At 44.5% G+C, this 23,896-nt stretch overlaps 1 protein-coding gene across 2 annotated transcripts in view; it reads right to left on the reverse strand.

The window, feature by feature from the left end:
• Positions 1-23,587, reverse strand: part of mtss1la (MTSS I-BAR domain containing 2a) — a 34,700-nt gene extending 11,113 nt beyond the window's left edge. For both annotated transcript variants that reach the window (XM_034684863.1, XM_034684862.1), the window contains exons 1-6: positions 22,979-23,587; positions 17,963-18,024; positions 17,792-17,865; positions 2,088-2,172; positions 1,770-1,861; positions 1,604-1,678 (exon numbers count right to left, since the gene is read on the reverse strand). In XM_034684863.1, the coding sequence (XP_034540754.1) occupies positions 1,604-1,678; positions 1,770-1,861; positions 2,088-2,172; positions 17,792-17,865; positions 17,963-18,024; positions 22,979-23,047 (457 nt within the window). In that variant the 5' untranslated portion in view covers positions 23,048-23,587. The remainder of the gene's footprint in view (positions 1-1,603; positions 1,679-1,769; positions 1,862-2,087; positions 2,173-17,791; positions 17,866-17,962; positions 18,025-22,978) is intronic.
• Positions 23,588-23,896: the final 309 nt, after the last annotated feature.

A 23,896-nucleotide genomic window follows, 5' to 3' on the forward strand; every position in this document is an offset into this window, starting at 1 on the left:
TTTTGTGTTGATGATTTTTTCAGCTGCCTGAATGATGATCACTTCAACTCCAATTAATTAATTAATCAACCCTGTAGCTCAGACAGCTAATCTAGGATCGACAGCACAACGCAGCACTATGCACAGGAAGAGACGAGAAACTTTTAGGATTGAGAAGAAAATAGAAACAAAAGAGAGGGCTCAAAAGAAAACCCACTCCCGCCTAATAATCCTGAAACAACTCAGACCTTTTAACTTCCACACATGTAACTTTTAACTAACTCTTTGGGAAATACACTTTTTTTAGATATCATAGAGACCATCATATAGCCAAGATTGTGTGAGTTGTTGTGAAGTGTGTAAAGCTGAGTGTGATCTACTATTAAACAAGACTCATACCATCAAGCCAGACTCTGTTTGTTTGAGAATATGATTCAACAGAGAAAACCAGCCCAACTTAAACATTATGTGTCTTTCTGAGTCAAGGGTCTGTTATTATTCTTATTCTTATTATTGTTCTTATTCTTATTCTTATTATTATCATTAATATCAGTATTACTATTAGTAGTATTATTTTTTCCTTTTTTTTCCCTCTGTGTTTTAAGGGAGGGTTTGACATCTTTGTCTAAAATCTTTTTTGTACACACTGTGAGTCTGCATTTTGTTTTGTTTTGTTCTGAAAATGATAAAATAAAATAATATACATAAATAAATAAATAAATAAATAAAAACGTATATTTTTTAAAGAACACCGGTCCAGCTCTCCATGAAGCTCCCAGACGCAGCCAGTTAGCTTAGCTTAGAATAAAGAGTGGAAGTATGACAAAACAAAGTGCCAAAATAGCCGTGTTCCTTTTTCGACATAATTTTTTCATGCTGATAACAAACCAGATGCATCACTTTATTTAGTGAATAATACAGAGGAGCTGTTAGCATGAGCTGCAATCTTTTGACAGAGCTAGGCTAGCTGAGCCCTCCAGTTTCCAGCTTGCGCAAAGTTAAGCTAACTGGCAACTGATTGTAGCTTCATATGACACTTCCTCTTTTAACCAGAAATGCTGGGACAACCCTGGGTTTTCTTTGACTGGCAGATTGATTTGAGATGGTTATGATGTTTTTAAAAACTATCTCATGAGGCTCTCATACGGGCTGAAGTACGGCAAACATACCTAGCAGCTCTACAGCCATGAGGAACAGGCAGATATGAACAGAGGAGGGGGAGAGACAGAGGGACAGGCAGAGTTAGCTGCATTCAAATTAGGGCACATTGTATGTTAATAACCAACCCGTACCTCTACTTTACAATAAAATAATAGAACAATATGAGTTTGATTTCAAACAGCAGTAGAGAAAAAAAGCAAGCACAGCCAGGAAGGAAAATCATTAGTTTGATTTATGAGAGAGGCTGATAAATCATCAGAGCTGGAGCCAAGCCTCTGAAACTGTGCCAGGCTCTTTGATTCACTGGAGCGGTTCTGACTCTTTCCTCTAGATGGCACCAGTTCAATCTGAACCACGGGTACAAGAAGCCAAGGAGGCTTCATTAATGTTCACCCTACGATCTCAATAAAGTCAGGAGAGGGTCTTTTATCACAGGTTTTAAAGATCTGTCAGGATTTCTCACCTTTTCTTGCTTTTTTCTGGAGTTTTATCGTATCCAAAGACTTCCTTTTGATTTCCTGACGAGACCGCTTGTATTCTGTGGAGAGCACAACAATATAATTACCTCTCCGTCCAACATACAATTCTTTTAAAGGATTATTTACTGTTTGCGTTTCATGGTTGGTCACCTTTGGCATGGTCTTTGTCCAGCTGGTTGGCTGTCTTCTTCCACTCCTCAATGCGGTCCTGGAGCGGCGTCACCAGGCCTTCCATGAGAACACTGAAGCAACACAGAGACAAAACATGATGACACTGAGTCAGAAAATGAGAGGGAAGACATGTAACTTTATTTCCACACCACAAAAACACTCAGTGGAGATTGTAGGATGAGAGGAAAGTCAGCTGAGAGGAGATAGGACGTGGGAACACAAATAATCCCCTCCAGGCAGGAGAGTAGAGGAAATTGCAGTGGAGGGGTAAAACATGGAGGCACAGGCGGCACGTACTTGGTGAAGTGGCGTAATTTTGCCTCAATGCTTCGGTGGCGCATGCACATCCTCGTCAGAGCTGAGCCGACGTCCCTGGTGGCACCTTGGAGGAGATAAGAGGAACAAATTGTCACCTTTGATACGAGAGGTTGACACTGCAAACACAAGATGAGCCTCTCTGCATCGAAATATCTCATATTTAGAGGAGAGTGTTTTCAAAAGTCTAATTCTCTCCTGACACGTGGAGTTATTCTAAGAGGTGTTTCCAGCTGCTGCCACAAGGGGGAAGAGGAGCTGATGGTAAAAGCAGAGAGCTGAAACTTCACGTTTGTTTGGGGGAGAGCAATGTGACAGGGCCTGAAATTAAAAACCCTAAACCCCCTCCTCCCCTTCACTAAAACATGCATTTTTCCTTTACCACTTGAATATAGCGTGCATGTTCCCAGCAGTGTAAACAACAGCTTGTGTGAATTGGTACTGTACTTTTCCTCTCTGCTCAAGTGTAATTAAAAATGTGGATTTCAGCCCCTAAAGCCCAGACAGTCCCACCGCCTCACTGATGGCTGTAATATGTGGCAGCACTGATCCTGCTGTAATCTGGGCCACATAAGGCTAATCTGAGGGTCTCTGGACACACACACACACACACACACACACACACACACACACACACACACAGGGACGCAGACACAACGGTAAAAGCGAGAACGTCTCTCAGCAGCAGACAGGCCTCATAGCGACAGTATTTGTGTTCATGAATAGTTATAAAAGCATGCACATCAGTTCATCTGTGTGTGTTTTGCTGTGTGTGTGGACAGGTGGTGTGATTTACCAACCCCCCACCCTTTCCGAGGTTCTCACCCCCTCTATCCTGGAGGAAAAAGGAGGGAACACTGAAAGGGGATATCCCTCTATTCTTCCCTGCCTGCTCTGCCTTTCCTGTTCTCTCTGTTTCCTAAACACCGTGCATGCAGGGCCGACCGGCTGACTGACATACAGACAGACAGACGGCCAGACAGAGAAACCGGCTCTGACCTGCTCGGCAAAAACAGGCCCAAAAAGAGGGATACACAGGCTGAAACATAAAAAAACAGACTCATACAGCAGGAAGCAGAAACTAAGAGAGGAATGCTCCAGATGTTTGTCCGCTGAGATCTGTGCTCCATTTGTCAGATAAAGAAACTAGGTTAGCCTCTCCAGTCAACATCACATCACTCTGTGAGTTAAAGAAACTCACTTCACTCCACAACTCTGCTGTCAGCTTCAGTGATTGTTACACGAGTTCAAACAGAGCAGCAGACCTGGACTCAATCACACAGGGACTCTCCGGTCGGGCAGATGTGGAACAATTTGAGAGGGTTTGTGTGCTGGGGGTGAGGAGGGGAGCGTTGTTCTGTCACTCCTCTGGATGACAGAAAGCAAGGGGAGGGTGAGGGGTTAAAGGTCATCCAGCTGTATCACATGAAGGCCTTACACACACATCAGGAAGTGATGGAGCGAACATGTGGAATCTATACACTGAGCTCTGGATAAAAATAGAAGAGAGGTATCCTTCCTTCAAGGAGACTGTGGCCTCTTTCACTCGTGAACTCCTGACTTTCCCCTGATCATTCTCAGGACCTGAGATATCCAAGAACGTGTTGCTCACACATGCTACTATCACGAAAAGGTTTCCTCTGCCTGATGCACTCTCACATCCACTCACCCGACTTCTGACAGAGGTCTCTCACAGGGGCTGGCAGGAAAAAATATGAGTGAGTCAGGATGAAAAACAGTCTGTTTGTGCTCCCACATGCAGCCCAACACAGCTAAAGTCATGAAATATCCAGGAGTGCAGAGCAGGTATTGATAGGAGAGAGGCAAACAGAGGACACTCATGTTCAGCTTCGGCATCTCTCCTCTTAAAAGCATTACACGCAGCATCCACAGCTGCTAATCAGCTCATGCAGGATGGAGCGAGACAGAAGCAGAGAAGCAGGGAATGAGGGGAGGGGTGATGTCCGTGACCCTTTTATCTCTTTAACAGACCTTCCCAATGTCAGAGCCCCCCAACCCCCACCACTCTCCTGTCCTGTCCCATCCACACCTGCCAATTTCACTTCCTCTCTCCTCCTGTCTCCTCCTCTTCCCAGAGGGGGGATCAGCTGACAGCTACTTCCTGGGGAGGTCCAGAGGCTTCCTGCCCACGTCAAAAAGCGCTGCTGGCCTCTGGCCTCCACCGGACGAACGGGGACGGGTTGATTCACTTCCACTTCACACTGCATGCACACGCCACGCAGACATGTGACAAACACACAGCTGAGAGGAGGGCTTCATGGAGCGCACTTACAAGATTCCTCTTTATTTAAGATTTACTTTTTTATGCCTCTACTTGACAGCTGAAGAGGAACAGGAAACGAGGGAGCAGGGAGCGGGGGCAGACGTGCATCAAAGGGTCCTGGCCCAGATTCGAACCAGTGTCTGCTGCATCAAGGAGTACAGCCTCTGTATACAGGACGCCCACACTGACTGGCTGAGCCAAACCAGCAGCCCACAGGTTTTCTGCAAGTTTGTAGTTTGGAAACTGAAATAAAGAACGTCTATCAATCCAGAATAGATCCATCCACGCATGAAGAGGAACTCCCCTCTGATTCTCTCCAGAGGTTTCTTTTTACCCAAATTTACAGTTTTTGTTCTTTGTTAAAAGGATGTTTCCTCTGATTTGAGTACTTTATGTGTTTGGATCATAAAAATAAATTGTACTGGAATCTTCTCGATCTAGATTGGTGCTCAACTTTGTATCAGCTTGAAACCTGGCTAAAAGTGCGTAGGAGCTGGGAAAGTGATCATTTAGCAGACGTGGACCCCTGGGGCTTTAGGGGGAGAAGTGTTGGCCTCATAGCAGACACCCACACGTGCATGAATGAAGCAAAACACAGACAACGACAGAGCAGAGCAGTTATGCAACGCAGCAATATATCTTAAGATATGAAGCAACAACTGTGGGTTCAGAGAAGTTCTGTTGATTGCAGGCTGAGGGCGCCTGGTTTATTACATCTCTCCTGAAACAGTCACAGATCTGTGTGCATGCCGAGCACTACATGTGACTTTACGTGGGAAGGTCAAGCCCCCTCGGTTGGGTTAAACTGGGAATCTTAAGCTCCAGTATCCAGGATCATCTGGCTGTGGTCTGGGCGTTTAGAGAGCGGTTCTATCCAGAGCTCTGGTTCTGATTAACTCCCCTGACTCTTCGGGGAAGGAGCGGTGGTTTAATAGCCTGCTTTATGAGGGCTCTCCTGCCAGGAGCCGGGAGCCGGGAGCTAAACATCCACGGGCCTCGTTCCCTGATGTCTTCAACATGGGAGTAAGCTTAACTATCCCCTTCTTTCAGCATCTGAACCCCGCTGTTCAGCTCACGTTTCATTTGCACTCAAGACTACCGAGCTGGACTGAGTATCTGCTGCGGCGTACGTACTCGGTGCTGTACGACCGGTTGCTCCCTCTCTCTCTTCTTCCTGTGTCAATAAAGCATGTTTATGTGGGCTGTAGGGCCTGACGGTACAGAACATCCTCACAGTAACACTTCCAGAAATACGAAGTCTCTTTTTTTCCTCAGTGATTGAAATACCATCGTCTGTGAGACAACAGTGATTCGTCACGTTGGCACCTTGGCAGCAGAGCTGACTGCGGCTGGCACTGGCAGTTCAGACTTTCGCCTTTACCCTCCTCCCTCCTTTAAGTGCTGCAGAATGTGAACTGCCAGGTACACAGCAAAGGCCAGTGATGGATGAAAAGGGGCAGAGGGAAGAAGGGTGTAGAAGAAAGGATGAAAGAAGGTACACAGTGTGGAGGTGCCTGTTGGGTCGGTCAGTTATGGGGCAGAGGAAGCGTCTGCACGCTGCTGCAGGTGCAACATGCGCTGCCAGCGAAACCTCTCCCGTAAACAGCTCTAACGGAAAGTAGACGAACTTTTTAACATGAAGTTTTCTGATATTTAATGTTTTTCTTGTTTAGCAAAGAAAACATCATGCAAATATTATTTTTCAATAAAGAAAAAGGAAAAAAAGAGGATGCGCTGCTTTGATTTTAACAGCTTGACTGCTCTCGTTTAATAACCAGTTGAGCAAATACACATCAGAGAATTCAGAATTCAAACCCTGACGAAACATCACACATTCAGATCATCAAACATTCACTTCAAAGCACAGCTGGAGCTCTGCTGCTGTGTCTCAGAGGGAGCAGTCAGCATTAAAAAATAAAGCAGCATCCTTTGTGTCTGCTGTTAGGGAGAAACATCTTCTGACGGAGGGAAGAGGGGAGGATGAAGCTGCTGTTAATAGACATCGGTTATAGATGGAGAGTTCAAGTCTGCAGACCTGCTGCATTAAAGTTAAAGATCTGACCAGAGGACTTTCAACTGTGGATCACAGGTGCAGTGTGCGGCCCTGCAGATGCTCTCCTATTTAAGATGGAGCTCATGAGAGTCTGAAAACACGACATTCAAAAGATTCTTTGGTCTTGATTAACAAAGCTGCAGTCTGTTTCATTCAGCATTCATCTGTGCTTCATCAGCGTGACACACATTGAAAAAGACAGACGGGGGTGAAAGTGTATTTGATTTAGTAAACAGTCTGATATACGCTGACAGTGTTTGAGACGTTTCATGTTGGTGTTACTTTGTTGGGAAAAACTAGGCCAGGGTAGTTTGTGTTCCTTCTCTTCAATGAGACTTTAAACCAAAGCAGAGATTCTGTTAAATACATTTAGTGGCTCTCTGCAAGTTTCATAGAGTAACACATTTCTAAATCTCCTCTCTATAATAAAAAAACTAAAATATTAAAAAGTGTCCAACTTCTAGTCAGAATATCTACTGCTCCCAAGAAAATAATGCTGTACCTGTGGAGGTGGTGAGAGGAGGGAATAATTGGAAACACTGACTCAAACCTTTAGTCAACCTAGCAAGAAGAGACGTAGAGTTGAGGCGGGCCTTATGCCTCCTCGCTAACAGCTACAGTCTGCCCGCCTGTCAGTGAAATCAGCCATGCCCTAAATTAAGTAAACACGTAACCTTAATATCTTAAAAAATAAGTTAAGTTATAGATAAATCCACTCCCAGTACAGTGTGTGCGGATAGAGAAATTAGCTATTCAGACCAAAACTCATTTTTTAAAACAGGTTGTAAACATGTATATTACTGCTGTTAAGTTCAGCTTTTTTGAATTGGTGTGTGTGTGGTTTTTGGTGCTTCCGCAGCCAGCCTCAAGTGGATGCTTGAGGAACTGCAGTTTGTAACAATTCTACATTTGCTTTGTGGACGAGGCTTGATGTAGTGTTTCGTAACTTTCTAAAACCAAGAGTGCAAAATGACACTGGCACCAGTTAGCAGCCCATAAGTTCAGAAACAGAGGTTCATATTGAACATGAGCTGTCAAACCTTAGCCCATGCATCAACAGGAGGGATGTACTGAAGGAGCTCTCTCTCTGGTGTCCTGCAGAGTAAGTGTCAGTCACCACACACTATGCATGTAAGGGTACAGAGCGAGGGGAGATTATCTACTAGTTCAGTGATCACAGATTGAACCTTGTACAGATGAAAAAAGGAAAATGTAAAATTGGTCGGGAAAACCTTGGCGGTAAATTTCACTGTTAGAGCTCCTGTGAGGAGTTTTTAACCAGCTGTGAAACATCTTGAATTTGATGCCTTTTCATGATCTGAACAGCGACCTCCCTGGTAATGTGTAATCAAATCACTGTGAGGGGGGAGGTGTCAGACCAGATGATTGAGCACCCTGAGGAAACAGCCTTTCTTTACATTTTCCACAACATGTATTCACAGCGAGGGACACGTATGACTGTTAGAGGGAAACAGGATGAGGTTTTCTTCGTCTGAAAATCAGTAATTGTAAGATGTTCCTGTTTTCCCACAAGAGGTTCCATCAACAACACAAACTGAGAGTCCCTCACGGCAGCTTTAAGTGTTTAAAAATGAGATGTAGTTTCTTATTTTGTAAAACTAACCAGTACATTTAACGATCTGCACTGGCAGCCATTGCTCAGTGGCGGTTCTAGACCAATTTTACTGGGGGGGCAGGCTGGGGCCAAGGGTGTTGTCCGAGGGACTCATTCAACCCTGACAAAAAAGACTGAGAAGGGCGAGGACCGGCTGAGAACAAAATGCATCCCATCATGAGTGCATCCCTATATACTAGACATATAGACTACTGTGTACTATATCAAAATGCAGACTGACAGCAGCTGTTTGGCTGTTTACACTCAACATGAGTCTCTTAGCGCTCTAAGGGACTGGAACCAAGTGCCACACGCATGTGTTCCGCCTGTAACATCAGCACAATACCGAAGCTTTTTTTATTGTATAATATTCGTTTGGTGTGGAGGGGGGGCCACAGGGGGGGTCCAGGTTCAGTTTTACAGGGGCACTTGCTCTTCCCCAGAACCACCACTGCCATTGCTTCAATTATTCAGTCCAAGTTTTCTACTTTTTGCCAATCAATCAATCCAAAAACAATAAATATGTTTAAAACAGAATAACAGCGCGTCCTCATATGTTCAGCTCTTAAAATCATAAAAAAAACCTCAAACTTCAAAAAATGTGAGTGTAATTTTTGAGGGAACGTTTGTGCTCCATGTTCTGTGTGTCTGCCTTTGAGTCACTTCCAACAGTTCTAATAAAAGACAGAGGAAACAGCCTCAAGATCAATTGTTTTGGTCAAACACACAGAGAGAGAGAGAGAGAGAGAGAGAGAGAGAGAGAGAGAGACACACACACACACACACTCAGTCCATTGTTGTCTGGCCGGTGCACACAGTAAGTTTTACCTCAGAGCCAGAAACACACAGACAGACACATACACACACACACACACACACACACACACACACACACACACACACACACACACACACACACACACACACACACACACACAGACGGGCCTCGGTGTGTCCTGATGTGGTGTAAACATGATCTGGAGAGCATTAGGACGAGACTGAGGAGGAGGAGGAAGGAGAGGAGGAGGAGAACAAGAGGAGGTGGTGTTTTCTGTTGGAGCAGCTTCCTGTTCAGAGACATAAACGCTGCTAAAAATAAACGTCCAGATGTGCTTTTTATCTGAGTTGAGAACATGAGAAAATGTTCTGTACAAGAGAGAAAAGTACTTCACTGTGTCTGAAAACTAAAGAACAAAATGTAACCCTTCTCTTAAGCTGGAGGGGACACCGGAGGAGCCATATGTGCAGCACAAAGGTGCAAATAATCAAAAGTCAGCTATAAACAGAGACAGACGGTGAGACAGCAGTCTGTGAATGACTCATGAGTAATAGAGCAAACCCTGAAGCCAGACCAATCAGATGACTCAAGCTGTGCAGCTTTACACCCTCTGCAGTCAGGATGTCTTTATCTCTGCCCACATCACCCTGCCCACCGCTTTGCTCTGCCAACGTGGCTTCACTGCTGCTCGTTTGGAAAACAATCCTCCAAACAATGCTGACGACATCACCAACACCACCGCCGCTGCTGCTGCTCACGTTTCCTCCACTCCACCTCCCACCTGTAGCCTCCGAGCCTGAAGCTGCCCTGAGGGGAAGTCTTACTGTGACATCCTGCTCTCCTCTGGTTTCTGCTCACACCAGCAGACTCCAGCACAGCATGAGCCCAAGCAGCAACCCCCAAGTGTTTAGAAATGAAACCATTAAAGGAGGGCTAAAATCTGAAGTTCCTCTAGTGGGCTGACTTTAACGTTGAACAGCTTATAGATAGACAGATTACGCAAAACTGTCATGCTGTCTCCTGTCTCCTGCTTATTTCAACATTGAACTACTATTTTTAACTAGCAGGACTTGCTACTACGTTTGGTAGTGATCTCCACGACTGCTTTGAGTGTAGGAGGAGGACTCTCCTTAAGCAGCAGCTGGAGTTAACTGAGTTGTGAAAGGAAGGTGCTGCATTTTGATTTAATCTGATGCACAGAGCTGATGTGCCTGTCTATGAAGGGTTTGCAAGAAATGATTTTGTAACATACACTACAATTCTCTTCCTCCATATCTTTTGCATTTTTGGTCAAATTTAGCCAAACTCCAGACCTCTTGACACGTGCCCTCATAAGTTCTTCTTCTTGTAGTTTAATACCTGTTGGCTGAAAATTCAAGTGTATTCAGAAACTGTCAGGCAATCGATGCCTGTTTGTGCACAAGTGATTGGATTTCAATGGCGTGACTTGACTTAAGTTATGACGGCACATTATAGGACCTATGAGACTAAATAGCAGAATTGATAATCTCAAATGTTATCTATTCAAAAGGTTTTTGAAAATGGGAAACCAGGTCTTTGATAGAACCAGGTTTGATCCTTATAGGTTCATGAAAAAGTCTTCCCTGCAAAATATCAGATACCTTTAAAATCATATTCAAGAACAAGTTCAACACAAGCGATCCATCTTGCAGGGTTATACGTAGTGTTGGTGATAAACACAGTTTGACTGATATCACAGGCTCTGCTGGCACCAGGCTGCCGTTGCTTGTTATAATAACATGAAAACGGACTTAGCTAACTTTATTTAAAGTTACTTTTGTGAGCTTTTTGCCATTATTGAGAGGAAAGGCAAAGAGAAACAGCACAAGTGAGGAGTCAAGAGTGAAGGAAGGCTCTCAGCCAGCAGTGGAACCACTGGGCCAACCAGCACCTCAAAACTGTTGATGAGCTAACTAGCTACTGCACCACATTTCAGGCTGGTTGGATCCACAGATATATCAGTTTCAGAATAACTCTACCAACTTTTACTGCAACCATCCAATCTTTGTTAAAAAATCTCCTAAACTATATGAATACCATCCTCATGATGGTTCCACGAGAGAGGGCACATTCACCAGAGTCCAGAGATACATCCTCTTGGGATTATGACCCTCTGTCAGCTGACCAGCGACTCTTTATTCTCAGTAAAGTCCCCCGCCTATCTTCAATCAGCCACCTCAGCTGATCAAACCGTGCACGAATCCCTTTCATTCCCTCTTTTCAGTCCTCCCTCACATTCCTCTGTCATGCTCCCTCTCTCCGGTGTTTTCCCTCCCCTCTCTGGCTCCCTTCCTCTCAGGGTTCATGTTCAGGATAGAACTGAACACAGTGTTCCCCCCAAAGTCTCATGTTTGTCTTCTTAGCTTGGTATTCAGCCTCAGAAATGAAAGTTATGCAGAGTAGAAGATTTGTTTTCCTTAACATTATTATTATTCCCCCTTTTCTCGTCTGTTCTTCACATCATCGTTCCAGCCACATCAACATCCAGTATCTGCGTGTAGCTGGAAAACATTCATTTTTTCAGCCTGAGTTTGAGGTTTGAGCCCCTAATCTCCAGGGTGAGCAAAGCAGAACTGTGCTGGGATTGTTCTTTGTGGAAAGGTAGACGGCTAAAGGATCAAATGAGAGATGTGATTTTACGACTGGTGAGGATTCACACAGAGAAAAGGCACAGCAAGGACGTTCTGTGACTGTGTGTACATGTACACTCAATCTAAAAACTCAAAATCCATAAGCTCCTGTTACTAAGTCAAGCCCACATAACGTGCAGATCAAAACCTTGTCCTTGCACACTAAGTACAATACACATCACGCTCAAACATGAAATGCCAGGCTTGATGGATGTCAGCGCCGGTCACATGGACACACTCTCATTATTTGACATGTCCGTAAAAATAGCTGTGCTGCCGGGGAAGCAGCAGAGGACAGTAATCCCCTGATCTCGCCCTGCACTAGGCCAGAGCTGCATCTCGTCCATGCCAGGCCGTCCAGATGGCGGGTAGGGATATCCGTCCCATCTGCCAACCCCGAGAAGCGCAGGGGCCAAGCAGATTACTGCCTCGCTGAGACACTGATCTACTAACACAACTCCATTCCTGCACAAAGCGAGAGAAAGAGCGGCGGACAGAGAGAGCACGCACTGACCGACAGGGACATTTGTCCGCTTGTGTGTGTGTATGTGTGATGTTGTGTGCCGCCTGCAGCCTCCAGCACACACTCAAGACAGAGAGGTTGAAAACAAACTTCAGTGTATCTCAGTCTGATCCCAAAGTGTGACTTTTTAAATCTGGGGAGGCTGATCAGGAGGAGAGGAGAAGGCAGTCTGTGTCTGTGTGTTACAGAGTGGGGCTAAGAGGATTAGCTAAACGCCTCTGCCTAGCCTGGATACCCAGAGCTGTGGAAATCCCACTGCAACCACATCCCCCACCCAGGCCAACCCACCGCCCACTACACTCACCTCACCCTCCCAAAATACAGAGCCTGTATCTCATACCCTGATGGACCATTAGCCCTGAACTCTCCCGTACTCTTTAACCTCAATCTAATCCCAGCATGTCCAAAAAAGGAAAAAATGAAGTCCGCTAAAACACATGTCATCCAGCCTAGCAACAACAAAAAACCAAACACGGGGCCCACCAAAGTCCGGTCCTCTTAAATCCACAGAAAACAATTTAATATGAAGGAAAAAAACGGTCCAGACAACACACCAGAACTATAAAGCTGACCAATCTGACAGTAAAGCTGCAGAGAGCCGCGTGTTGAAAAGTTAAACATTTACCTCTAAAATCTCAAAATCCTCCACATACATTCATCCAACATAGATTTTGTGGTTGGCGGGACTTTATTAAACCCAGATGCAAGCTGCTGGTTCACAGAGACGGCCATGCCTTTGGACATAGATCTATTAACAGAGCTTAGAGAAACAGCGCTGTCAGACACGCTGCCAAAACGCCTGGCAGCCGACTCCTCCAGCTGCTTCATAAAACACAGACACTGACGCCATGACCGTGACCATAAAGTCTAAAAAAGGACAACGAGGCGAGAGGAAACCCGAACGTGAAGAGGACAGCAGTTTGACACACCAACATGCACGGACAGAGAGGAGAGCAGGAACATAACACAGCTGTTAGAAGCAGAAATAAAAATAACCTCACATATGAAAGAGTACAAAACAAAACATTAGAAGAAGTCATAAACTCCTCCTTCAATCATCCCTCTCTGTGGATCCATTAAGAAACCCTGATGAGATGATGTGTTGCTCTCCTTGGCAGTGAAACGAGTTTGTTCTGTGTGTCAAGGTTAAAAGACAAGACGGGTGAGTGTGTCAAAGGTAGATTAAAGGAAGCAGAAGAAGAAACCTCCAGCTGTGTCGGCAGCTGCAGCCGGTCCCCCGACACCAGAGGGGAATCCGGGTGACAGGGCCAAGGGTCTGCCCCCTGTGGTGCAATCAGCTCTGTGTGGCGGTGCAGACACTGAGGCCGACTGCAGACACACATGCACTGAGGAGGCTGAGAGACTTATGAAAACTTGTGAAATAGTGATCAGGAAGCAAGTAAGCGAGTGATGAGTCATTTTTCAGCAGTCTCCTGATCAGTCCTGAGTTTTAAAAAGACATGAACAGAGTGGGGAATCTGGTCATTAGTGCTTTATAGGATAACAAACAACACCGCAGCTGCTACAAGGGCACATTTGCTCAAACTATGTCAATGGAGCCTGCAGCCAGGAGTTCAAAGGTTATCCCAGTCCTCCATGAGCCAGCTCAGTAAATATCGACATTCCTCTCCTCTAATTAATTGCTGAGGTTCAGAGCATGCAAAGACGAGCAGCTCTCACAGGAGAGCAAGGACTGAAATACAGCCCTGCTGGTTAACATCAAACTGCAGCGTCTCTTTCAGATCGGTTATAATCACTGAGTTACAAATGTGTTTAACAATATTCACCCGACAAAGACCTAAGTGGTACTGAAACATTGTGCTGATTAAATATTTTTGTGGCATGGAGTTGGTGTGCAGGTTGATGCTGTAGTTCTGATTTCTCCGAACTTACACATTGTTATGAAGAATATAACCCTCAGTGTATACTATCAAAAGCAACAGAGATCAAAATGTTAAGCTTACAACCTGCGATAAGTTTAATGCACAGTTGACAATGAGGCATCATTGTGATGCTGCAGGAGTGGTACAAAATATCAACACAGCAATATATCAATATCCCTGGTGTAATGTATCAATATCTTAATTAACTTCCTGCTTAACCCACCACATCACTACTTCAATTCAAGGTGACACCAATGACATCATCCTACCTTACTCTTTAAGGGCATTTTGTATCCCTCAGTTAATCAGATATCGTGACCTATCGTTACATGATTGACCTGCAATGTATCACTTACAGCAGACTCCCTGTACCATGATATTAACATTATCATGGACGATGTATCAAGTATAGTACGAGCAGCCACTGCCGGTGTTGAAAACTGAAGCCACTATAGAAGTGCTAAAAACTGCAGACCCTTGAGTGTCCACTTGAGGCTGACTTTAAAAACCTGCTAATTTTTGCAGCAGAGTAAACATGTTTACAGCCTTGTCTAAATAGCTTATTTCCTCATTCATACGCAGTACACACAGGGGGAATTTTTTGCAAATGGGTTTCTGGTCCTGCTTCATTCTCTGCTTGTTCATGCCCAGGAAACTGAACAGACTGAATGTGATCATGTTATGTTGGAGTTGGAGCTGATAAATGTTGAGCATCAGTTGATCATACTTCAAACCTTGCAAACAAGCAAAGAAAGGAGACTTTGGAGGAGAGGGAGAGTACAGCCGATTTATGGCGATACTGGATATCCAATGCTACATTAGGGTCTGTTGTTTAGACGCCTAGTTAAATCTTTGAGTAGGTGCATATCAGGCGACACATAGGCTTCTGAGAAAGTCTACATGAACCTGCAATGTATGCTACAGTGTTAATTTGATGCATAGGTATTAGGCCAAAGGCGTTGTTAGGGGCGCGGCTGACTTGACTGACAAGCTGTCACATTGTAGCTGTTAGCAAGGACGCTAAAAGCCTGCTTATACTCCACATCCATTTCCAATAGGGGGACTGCTGCAGGCTTGAAAATACCTCTTGGATGATCACAATATGTGACATCACAGAATATACATTCATGTTTGATACAGTCTTCATATAATAACACAAGTTATTCTCACCTTAATGTTGTTGCTACTGCTACTATTGTTTTTTGTCAGACGTCCTGACTTGCATAAATATTAGAAATGATTAAATTCCGCACCCACTTTCTTTTTACATACTGCTCCTTTAAAATCTAGTATTTCAGTTCAGTATTAACTAGCCTTCAAAACTTCCCATTGCATTCACAGTTAAGCCTCAACTTCTCCTCAAGCTTTAATCTAACCACTACACACCGTACATCCAAAATTATTACTTTAAAAAACAAATGTTGTATCACCAACATTCAAACAAGGCAAACTAGGAGGACAGTGATGGCTTTAATTCCAACACTAGAACAGGAAGCTCATGTGAATCGTGTTTGTTTTGCAGAATTGTCTTTTAGCTGTGCTGCCATCCTTGGATCCTACCCAGCGTGTCTGAAAGCAGACACATTTGGCTTCACATCATGAAAAATACATACATTTTAAAAAAAAAAAAACTCTCCACATTTGAGAAGCTGAATCCATCAAATATTGGAAGATTTTATGTGACACCAGTAAGAAGTGTAAAGTTTCCTCAGTAAGCTCATGGGCTGCGGTCTAAACCCTGCTTCATTAGTTTCTCATCAGTTGTGACGAACTCTCATCAGCACATGGCGTCCCAGCGTCCCTCTCTCAGCTTGTCCTGAGAAGGATGACACTAATCCTGAAGTTAATGTGGCTGCAGAGCCCTGAAGAGTGAGTGGGCGTATGAGTGACACACTTACAGGGATTTTATGCATGTATAGCTGTAAAACTCAATACGGCCTCCTCTCTCTCTCTCTCTCTCTCTCTCTCTCTCTCTCTCTCTCTCTCTCTCTCTCTCTCTCTCTCTCTCTCTTTTCTTTGAAGTCCTCCCTGTCAGAGTCGGTGCCTCTGTTTTACTGCGGCAGGCTGCCAACAGCAAGCACGCTGACCCTAGTCTACCTCGCCTCATCTTAAAGAACTTGTGTGCACTCACATCAGGAATCACTCAAGGTAAACCTGAAGTATCGCCATGGTGATAAGCTCCACGGTTACAGAGCAGCCTATAGGAGTGAAGCAGGTGAGAATGTGTGAACACTGCTGAACAAACGCCTCCTCTGATATTTTCTCCAGCAGCAAGTGGTCAGTGAAGGGCTGTACGAGTTCAAACTGTTTAAAGCATGTTGGCATGTGACCCACAGAGTCAGGTGACCGGCTACCAGCTGTCACTCTCTGAATATCTGAGTGTGTGTGTGTGTGAGGGGAGGTGTATAGTGTGTGTCTCAGGAGTCTTTGCGCTCTGCTCCGGGCTCAAAGAGATTTTTTGACCTACATTCTGCTCTCGACGATCGACTCCAAAGAAATCTGTTAATCAGCCGCCTCGCTGGTCGGCCTGTCTGCTGCTACTCGCAGGGTGACAAAGCAGATCAGCAGACCTCATTAAGACCCGAGAAACAATAAGATCAGATTTTCACTTCTCTGAGCCACCTCCCCCCCCCCGAGAGCTGCCCCCTTTTTTGCCTTCTTAAAATAGGTCTTATTGGAGGCGTGCTGTGCAGGAAATATATTTCTTAAAGCCAAGAATCCACTAGTGATAATATTTTCTCCCTGCGTTATAATTGACATCTGATCTAGAAAGACTTTGGATGTGAAAAATACATATTTCTAATAAAGAAATTGAAACGTTCGAGGAATTTAATTCAGATACAGATGCTGCGAGGAACTAAAACATAAAAAGAGAGAAAATGATCAGCCAAAGTGAAGCTTTTTCTGTGAAGGTAAACAAAGGAGCTTTAATTCTATGTGCAAAACATCCCTTCATTTCACTTGGACAAAGTGGCGGAGGATTACGGCCTTAAAAACAACCAAACATGAACACTCTTGATCCCGATGGTCTTGATTGTTTTTGTACAACGTACAGCGGTATCTGGATTAGTTTAAGTTTGTTTCATCTTCACAGAACATCTCACTCTTCCAACTCCACACAAACTGCGAGGGCAGGCAACACTGTGTTACTTAAAGCCTCTGGGATGCCCTCAGGAAAATTCAGGAAAATATCAGCTTCCAAAGTGTGAACTTTTCCTTTACAGACGAGAGGGGGTGTTGGGCATAAAGGGAGATGAGTCTTTAGAGGCAAAGCATGACTTCAAAATCAGTCTGGTAAAGCCAGAGTGTAATGTTTACAGCATGATGGAGGACAAAGCAACAGAGACCAACACTATGTTGACAGTTTTTAGATTTTTTATAAAAGAGACAGATGTGAAAACACACCTTCTCCATTCTCTTATGGAGGATGATTCTCCTTCCTCAACCTCAGATGTTTTTATTCACCCTTTTACGCACCCCTCTTTGCAGTTGGACCGGTCATGTGATATAAACATCACCATCACATCTCTTATGGTGAATTCTCCTGAACTTTTCCTGCTTTTGGTCTCACACCAGCTCACCCTGACTTATCATACATTTTACCAGAGGGCTTGTAGAGAAAAGTCAGAGTAAAATCAACATATGCAGCTCATCCTGAAAATGTCAACAACACGACGACCATACACAACTTTTGTGTATGGTCACAGCTTCACTTCAGTCACTTCAATGCACATTCACAGCGTATAAGCAAACTAATAATGAGTGCAAAAGTCCTCACGACAGCAGTTAATGTGTCAAAGCAGTTTTGGATGGTGCATTTTTTTTGTTTTTGTCATTATCTTTTAACCCCTCTATCGTGTGAGTGAACTTGAACACAACAAAGAGAAACTTCATCTCACCTCTCGAGTTGGTCGCCATGTCCGCCACCTTCTGAAAGGCGTCTAAAAAGGCCACAGATGCCAGAATGGTGGTCCTGTAAAAGCATCGACACGTTGACTGTGACTGCGTAAAGACTATAAATACAATGTTTTTTTTCCGTTGAGTTTCTCCGTGGCTGGATCGACTCTTACCTGAGCTGAGAGTGCAGCTTTGTGGCCTTGGCACTGAAGTCTTCCCACACAGGGTAAGAGCTCTGGAAAGAGAAGGGGAAAGAATCAGTCATATAAACATCTTGGCAAGGACATTTAATGTGCACACACTTAGTTTAAGAAGACAAAACGTTCTCTGCAACAGGACTGGATCTGCTACAGCTTAATAAAGTTGTAATGTCGGCTTTATGAAGTCTTTGAAGTCTTAGAATGCTTTATTTCTTTTAATACACGATGATGACAGGTCACAACCGCTCATAGAGAGCTTGGCCTCTCCCCCTGGGTTACAAATGGGGATGGTGTATCATCTCTCTGCTCTGACTTGTCTCTCTAAAGGTCAGCTGGATTTTTCAGCACACACTTATGTTATTATTGTCCTCGATCAGCCTCAGCTTCCTCCTCTCTCGGTCTTTGCCCTCAGCCGGTATGTGTGTCTACATGTCTGCTGCACATGCATGATCCTTATAAGCGCTCATATGAGGAGTGTTTGTGTGCGGTGGGGGGCAGGTAGCGTGGCCGATGTTTGAATGATCTGGATTAGATTTAGCCCGGGATCATCACACGCTGCCTTGAGCTATGAGAGCAGAAGCCAAACATAAAACACATTCAAGGCCAGATCCCATTAGAGCCGGAGTCTGAGCCCCGCAGAGAGGAGAGGGAGGCCATAACCCCTGTGTGCCTCAGTGAGCGAGAGCAGGCCACACATCCTGCCCAAGTATATAGTCAGTTTGCTCTTCATCATTTCTGCAGCAACCTCCAAAGGTGGCAATGACAGCGTTTAAATCCCAGCCTCTCTTGGACGAAGCCTGGAGCCCTAAAAGTGATTTAGGAGCCATCATTCCTTACAAAAATGTTCCTCCCTGCTTCGCTGTCTGCACTTGACTCCAACAGGTGTCTAATTAGCTTGTGTGGCGTGTGACTCCCAGAGCCTGCAGGAGTACGCTGCCAAGACAGCTGAGGGAGGAGGGTGAAGGAGCGGGCAAACAGGGCGACATGCAGAGGCTCACACCCAGACGCTCCCAGGGAGGAGAGAGGAGACAAACAGAGGGGGGGGAGGAAGGAAAGGAGGATCTTCCTGCCATGTTTTGTCACTCACAGGAGGGCGAGGTCGAGACTATCATCCTCGAGCAAGTAGACAGACTGGGACGTTCAAGGACATTTGTAAAGGTGGCTGTTTTCCTACAAACACTTGTGCACACTCTTTAAGCTAAGGTCATCAAATGTAAGGAAACTTATAATAACACAAGCTAAGAACAACACTCTCAGTTAAGTCTGCATATTGAATGCAGTGAAAGGTTCCAAAGTAATCAGCCATAACACCAAAATTCCCCCCATCATTCCTTCATTTCCTATCAACAGTAGGCCAGATGTTTTATAATGTTTTCAGCAACCTTCTCTGTATCAGCAAGGTGTGATTATTGATCACTAAAAAAACATACAACAAGTTTATAACGCCCATGGGCTTATTTTTGTTTACAAAGAATCCAAAGAAGAATCAATATATTATTTGACTAGCACCAAATTAAAGTTTAATCTATGGTTTGGTTTGAAGCTCTACTTAAAAACACACAGACTATTTTTAATTCCAACCCGAACCCCCCAAACGTATCTATTTCTTTCAGAGACTTCCAAAACGAATACAATTAAGAGTTAGGATTGGCGTCCAGCACTGCCTAAAATGTGGTATTGGGTATCAGTGAGTATGCCAGACAATGCAGAGAGGGGCCTTGAGTCATGACGGAGGGGCTGACCTCGATAACAACAATGCACACAGTTCTCTACTGCAACCAAAGCATGCACAGTTTTGTAAAGGACTGCAGGTCAATATAAGACTGACAATGAATCTGCACCAAACATCACAACTACATTCAGATACAGGTCAAAAGGGGGACAGTTTATTATGTTTGATGCAACCTGCATGGAACAAAAATAAAGTGACACCTGTGGTTCAATAGCTTCATGCACCAAGTTTATCAAGCAATGTGGAGGCTATGTTGCAATATCTGAACTTTGGCAGAGGGACCAAGCAGCAAAGTTTTGTAAGGTGGCAGTGTGGGAGCATTTCAGGTACACCAAGAACGAACGAGGAGTTATTCAAGTAGATGGATCACCTGTCTGCAAACACTGCTGCAAGAAAGTTGCAGGTGAAGGGGTCAAACATCAACATGTATTCAGCATCTTTGGGATTACCTCGCAGCACTACACACCCAGGTAAAGGTGATGCATACAAACTGAGTGATGATGAGTTACTTAATGAAACACTGAGTGAGCTAGTAGGGAATTAGATATATAAACAAGTCAGTTATAATCAATGGTGCAGCGGGAAAGTGGAGCTTTCACTGCCAAGTAAACAACACAGCAGCAAAGAGGATTCAAGTTTATGGAGCAGAAAATAACTCAATGACTTTTACACTTCCAGTATGATACCATGGGGTTTAATTAACTGTGGTTAAAATGTGATTTTACTCATCAGTAGTGTTGTGAAATAAATTAATGCATAATAAATCGAGATAACCATGATTATTAATCAGGCTATAATTGTATCATTAAAATCTCTGATCGATGCATCCCCAGCCAGCTTTACGGAAACAAAGACAACAGATTATGAAGAGTCACACTTCGTCTTCGACTCCTCCACAAACATGGCGACCGCCCAGAGGTTAAACATTCAGAAGTGGCATGATGCTTAATCACTTTTACTTACTTCCTTCATAAAGATGCTTCTTGATTTTCTAGTCTGATGTTGCAATTTTTTACAATGTTCCAAATAATTAAACTTTACAGGAATTTGTCAGCAAAGGACACTTCTGATGGTGTGTGTTTTTATCAGTGGATGGAGAGGGTGAGGGAGGGGTGAAAATATTTGCATCTACTTAAGGAGAACCTTACAGAGAAGAAGTTTGGGAACACCAGCTATAACTGGTAATAACAGAATGTCAGTAATCAGTGTTTTTTATACAAATTGTGTACATTTTTAATTGCAAAAGTATCCAAAAAGTGGTTAACATCCATGAACACTTCATCCCAGTCATCAGATTTCCAATTTAAGCACAGAGTGGCTATAGTCTGACTTTGGCACAGCCTCTGGGAATGTTGGATAACCTTTTGGGGCATCTGGTAGTCAGAATGAAGGACCAGTGATGACTTTCTTTCCTTTTCACTGCATTTGTTTACAGAGCAAGTTGAAAAGCGAGAACAGAGTTGGTTTTATGAGAAACTATACGTCCAAGAGATGATCGTTAGCTGCATCTGTATAGATCTGTTTCTAGACATTCACAAAAGTAAAATCACCTTAAAATGACCCTGATGGGTTCCTGGATTACATTATGTCATTTGTTTCTCTCTAAAAGCCAAAGCCTGATGATTCACTGGTGCATGACACTGCTTCCACTTAAAATAGGAGACTTGAGATACCTACATCCCCTCTTGCACCTACAAAATTTGACCCTGAATCCGTAAACTGAGATTATTGGAATCTGTTTCAGAAAAGAAAGCTGATATCAAAAGTTCTCTAACTAACTCTCCATCACCTGCTGAAGCTTCATCAGTCAACACTGTATTATTACAGGTGTCTGCTCAGTCTATAAACTGCTGTTTAAGTTCACTGAGCTGCCAGTGTGTGCATCATGTCGGTAATTGTACACTGTACTGTAACATTGTTCACAATCAGCGTGATCAGCACAGGAAGGCCAGCCTGAGGGGAGGAGGGGGGGTAAAGCTGCTCTGACGGGCCAGCGAGGCGGCAGGAATGAGGTCAGATCTCAGACAGTGGACACGGACACTGTGCTGACTCAGGGCTTCAGTCTCATTCATCAGTGCTGCTTATCAATACATGGCTGCCTCTCTCTGACACCACCTCTCTGTCTCTGTCTCTGTCTCTGTCTGAGCGCAGCACAGAAAGAAAAGAACACAAATCAAAGCAGCAAATATGGTAGAAAGCTGATCTCACTCAGGGATCCATGAATCTCTGAGAGAGGCAGCGATCAATAAGGAATCAGCTGCTGCCTGATGCTCGACTTGTTCTCTCTTATTAACACTTTGCAGCATGATCGAGCTCCACGCTGAGGAGGAGGGAGCTGATGAATAGGTTCACACTTTCCATCTGTTGTCGTGAACAACAACAGACCACCCTGATTCAACTTCCTTCACTTGACCCCTCCCCCAACACACACACACACACACACACACACACACACACACACACACTTTTTCATGTGTGTTAAAGATAATGAGAGACTTCCAGTTCCTGCAGGAGAAATCATTTTTCACCAAGCGGAGGAGAAAAACTTGTATTTCTAAATAAATAAAGTGTAATCTCTTGAGTTAGGTCTAAATGTAAATGTGGCTTTAACTACATTTAACTGAAGTAGAGATTTCAGCATGGGGCAAAACATCAGGGAGCATAATCTGTGACCTTTCATGCTTTCTGTTGAGGAGGATGAGATGGTTTTTATCTTACATTTAATCTGGAAAATAAAAAAAACATGCTCTCTGGGAGGAGGGAAGAACAGTTGTTTGGGGTCAAAGAGCACCTCACAACATTTGTGCTGAAATAACAGCAGCAAATTCACACCATCCTCCAGCTTTGACAGCTTGTTCCTCCTCTTTGCCTCAATGTTTCTCTCTGTAAGATACAATTTCTGCCTGCTTCAGTTCTTATAAAGAGGTCCGAGTTTGACCCTTGAATCAAACACATGAAACAACAGCTCAGAGACTAAATAAACCATGCCCTGCTATTAAAAGCGGTCCCTGTGTGGTGCTGAGATTGACACAGTAAAGTATTGTGAAATGAAAGCTGGCTGACAGACCTGCTGCACATTATGCAAATAACACAAAGGGAAACATGTTTCATCCCTCAGTTTGTCCCGCAGCGGTGTTTCCAGTGGGGGAGGACCCGGTGAAAGAGACAAAGGCAGTAAAAATATGCGTCTGATCAGCTACAGAGCTACACAAAGGTCACATATGACTGTTTTCCACTTTGATTCAAATGTGTGTTACCTTCATGTCATTCACGATGGCCTGGAATAATCCACCCAGCGCTCCACACTCCTTCTCCACCGACTCCATGGTGTCCAAAACAAACACAAAGCTCACAAAAAGAGAAAATCAGAGTAGAAATCCGGTTATGGAAGCGTTCTCAAACATCGGACTTGGAGATCTTTGTGTTCCGTCCTTCCTCTCCAGTAACACCGTCAGGTAAGCAGCGGACAGGATGCGAAGGTTCAGCCCGCAGCCTGCAGCCCGCGGAGCGCACAGACAAAAAGAAGTGTGCCGCTCGGTGGCACCGGGAGCCGCTGCTCGCTCGCTCCGCCGCCGCTACTCGCCGCTCGGACGCACGGGACGGATGAAGCAGACGCGCGCTTCTGCCGGGTCAACTACAGCCGGAAAACGTGGAGGGCACATGCACCGTGGCTCCTCATGATCACTGAGTTAGCACGAATAACGGAGAGAGCACAACTGTGGGTTAGAGGGCAGCAGGAGGAGGAGGACGAGGAGGAGGAGGGGGCACCAAGGGAGTATGGATCGGTCGCAGGTCTGGGACGCGGGGACGCGCTCCGTTGTTAGCGGAGCAGATGTCTCGGGACTGGAGTCTCCCGTAACACGATCCATGGGAATGGAAAAGGGGCTGGTCAAGTTTTTTTTCTTCACATAAAGAGGGTGAGGAGGAGGGGACAAGGAGGAACACCCCCTCCGCTCACCCCCTCACCCCTGCTTCCTCCCCCCATGCAAACAAAAGTGAATCCCGTGTTTCACTGAACAATGAGGGAGACGTAAAGGAGGATTTCCTCAGGCTCTGATGTGTATTCACACACGCGTCCCTTAAAGATCATTTGTCCCTCTCTGAGTGGCTGTTAGCTGTTTTCAACCATCATCATCATCTTCACCACACTTTGCATCAGTTAATCTGTTAAATCA

This window comes from Notolabrus celidotus, chromosome 6 (assembly GCF_009762535.1).
Source record: "Notolabrus celidotus isolate fNotCel1 chromosome 6, fNotCel1.pri, whole genome shotgun sequence".
NCBI classification, from domain to species: Eukaryota; Metazoa; Chordata; class Actinopteri; order Labriformes; family Labridae; genus Notolabrus; species Notolabrus celidotus.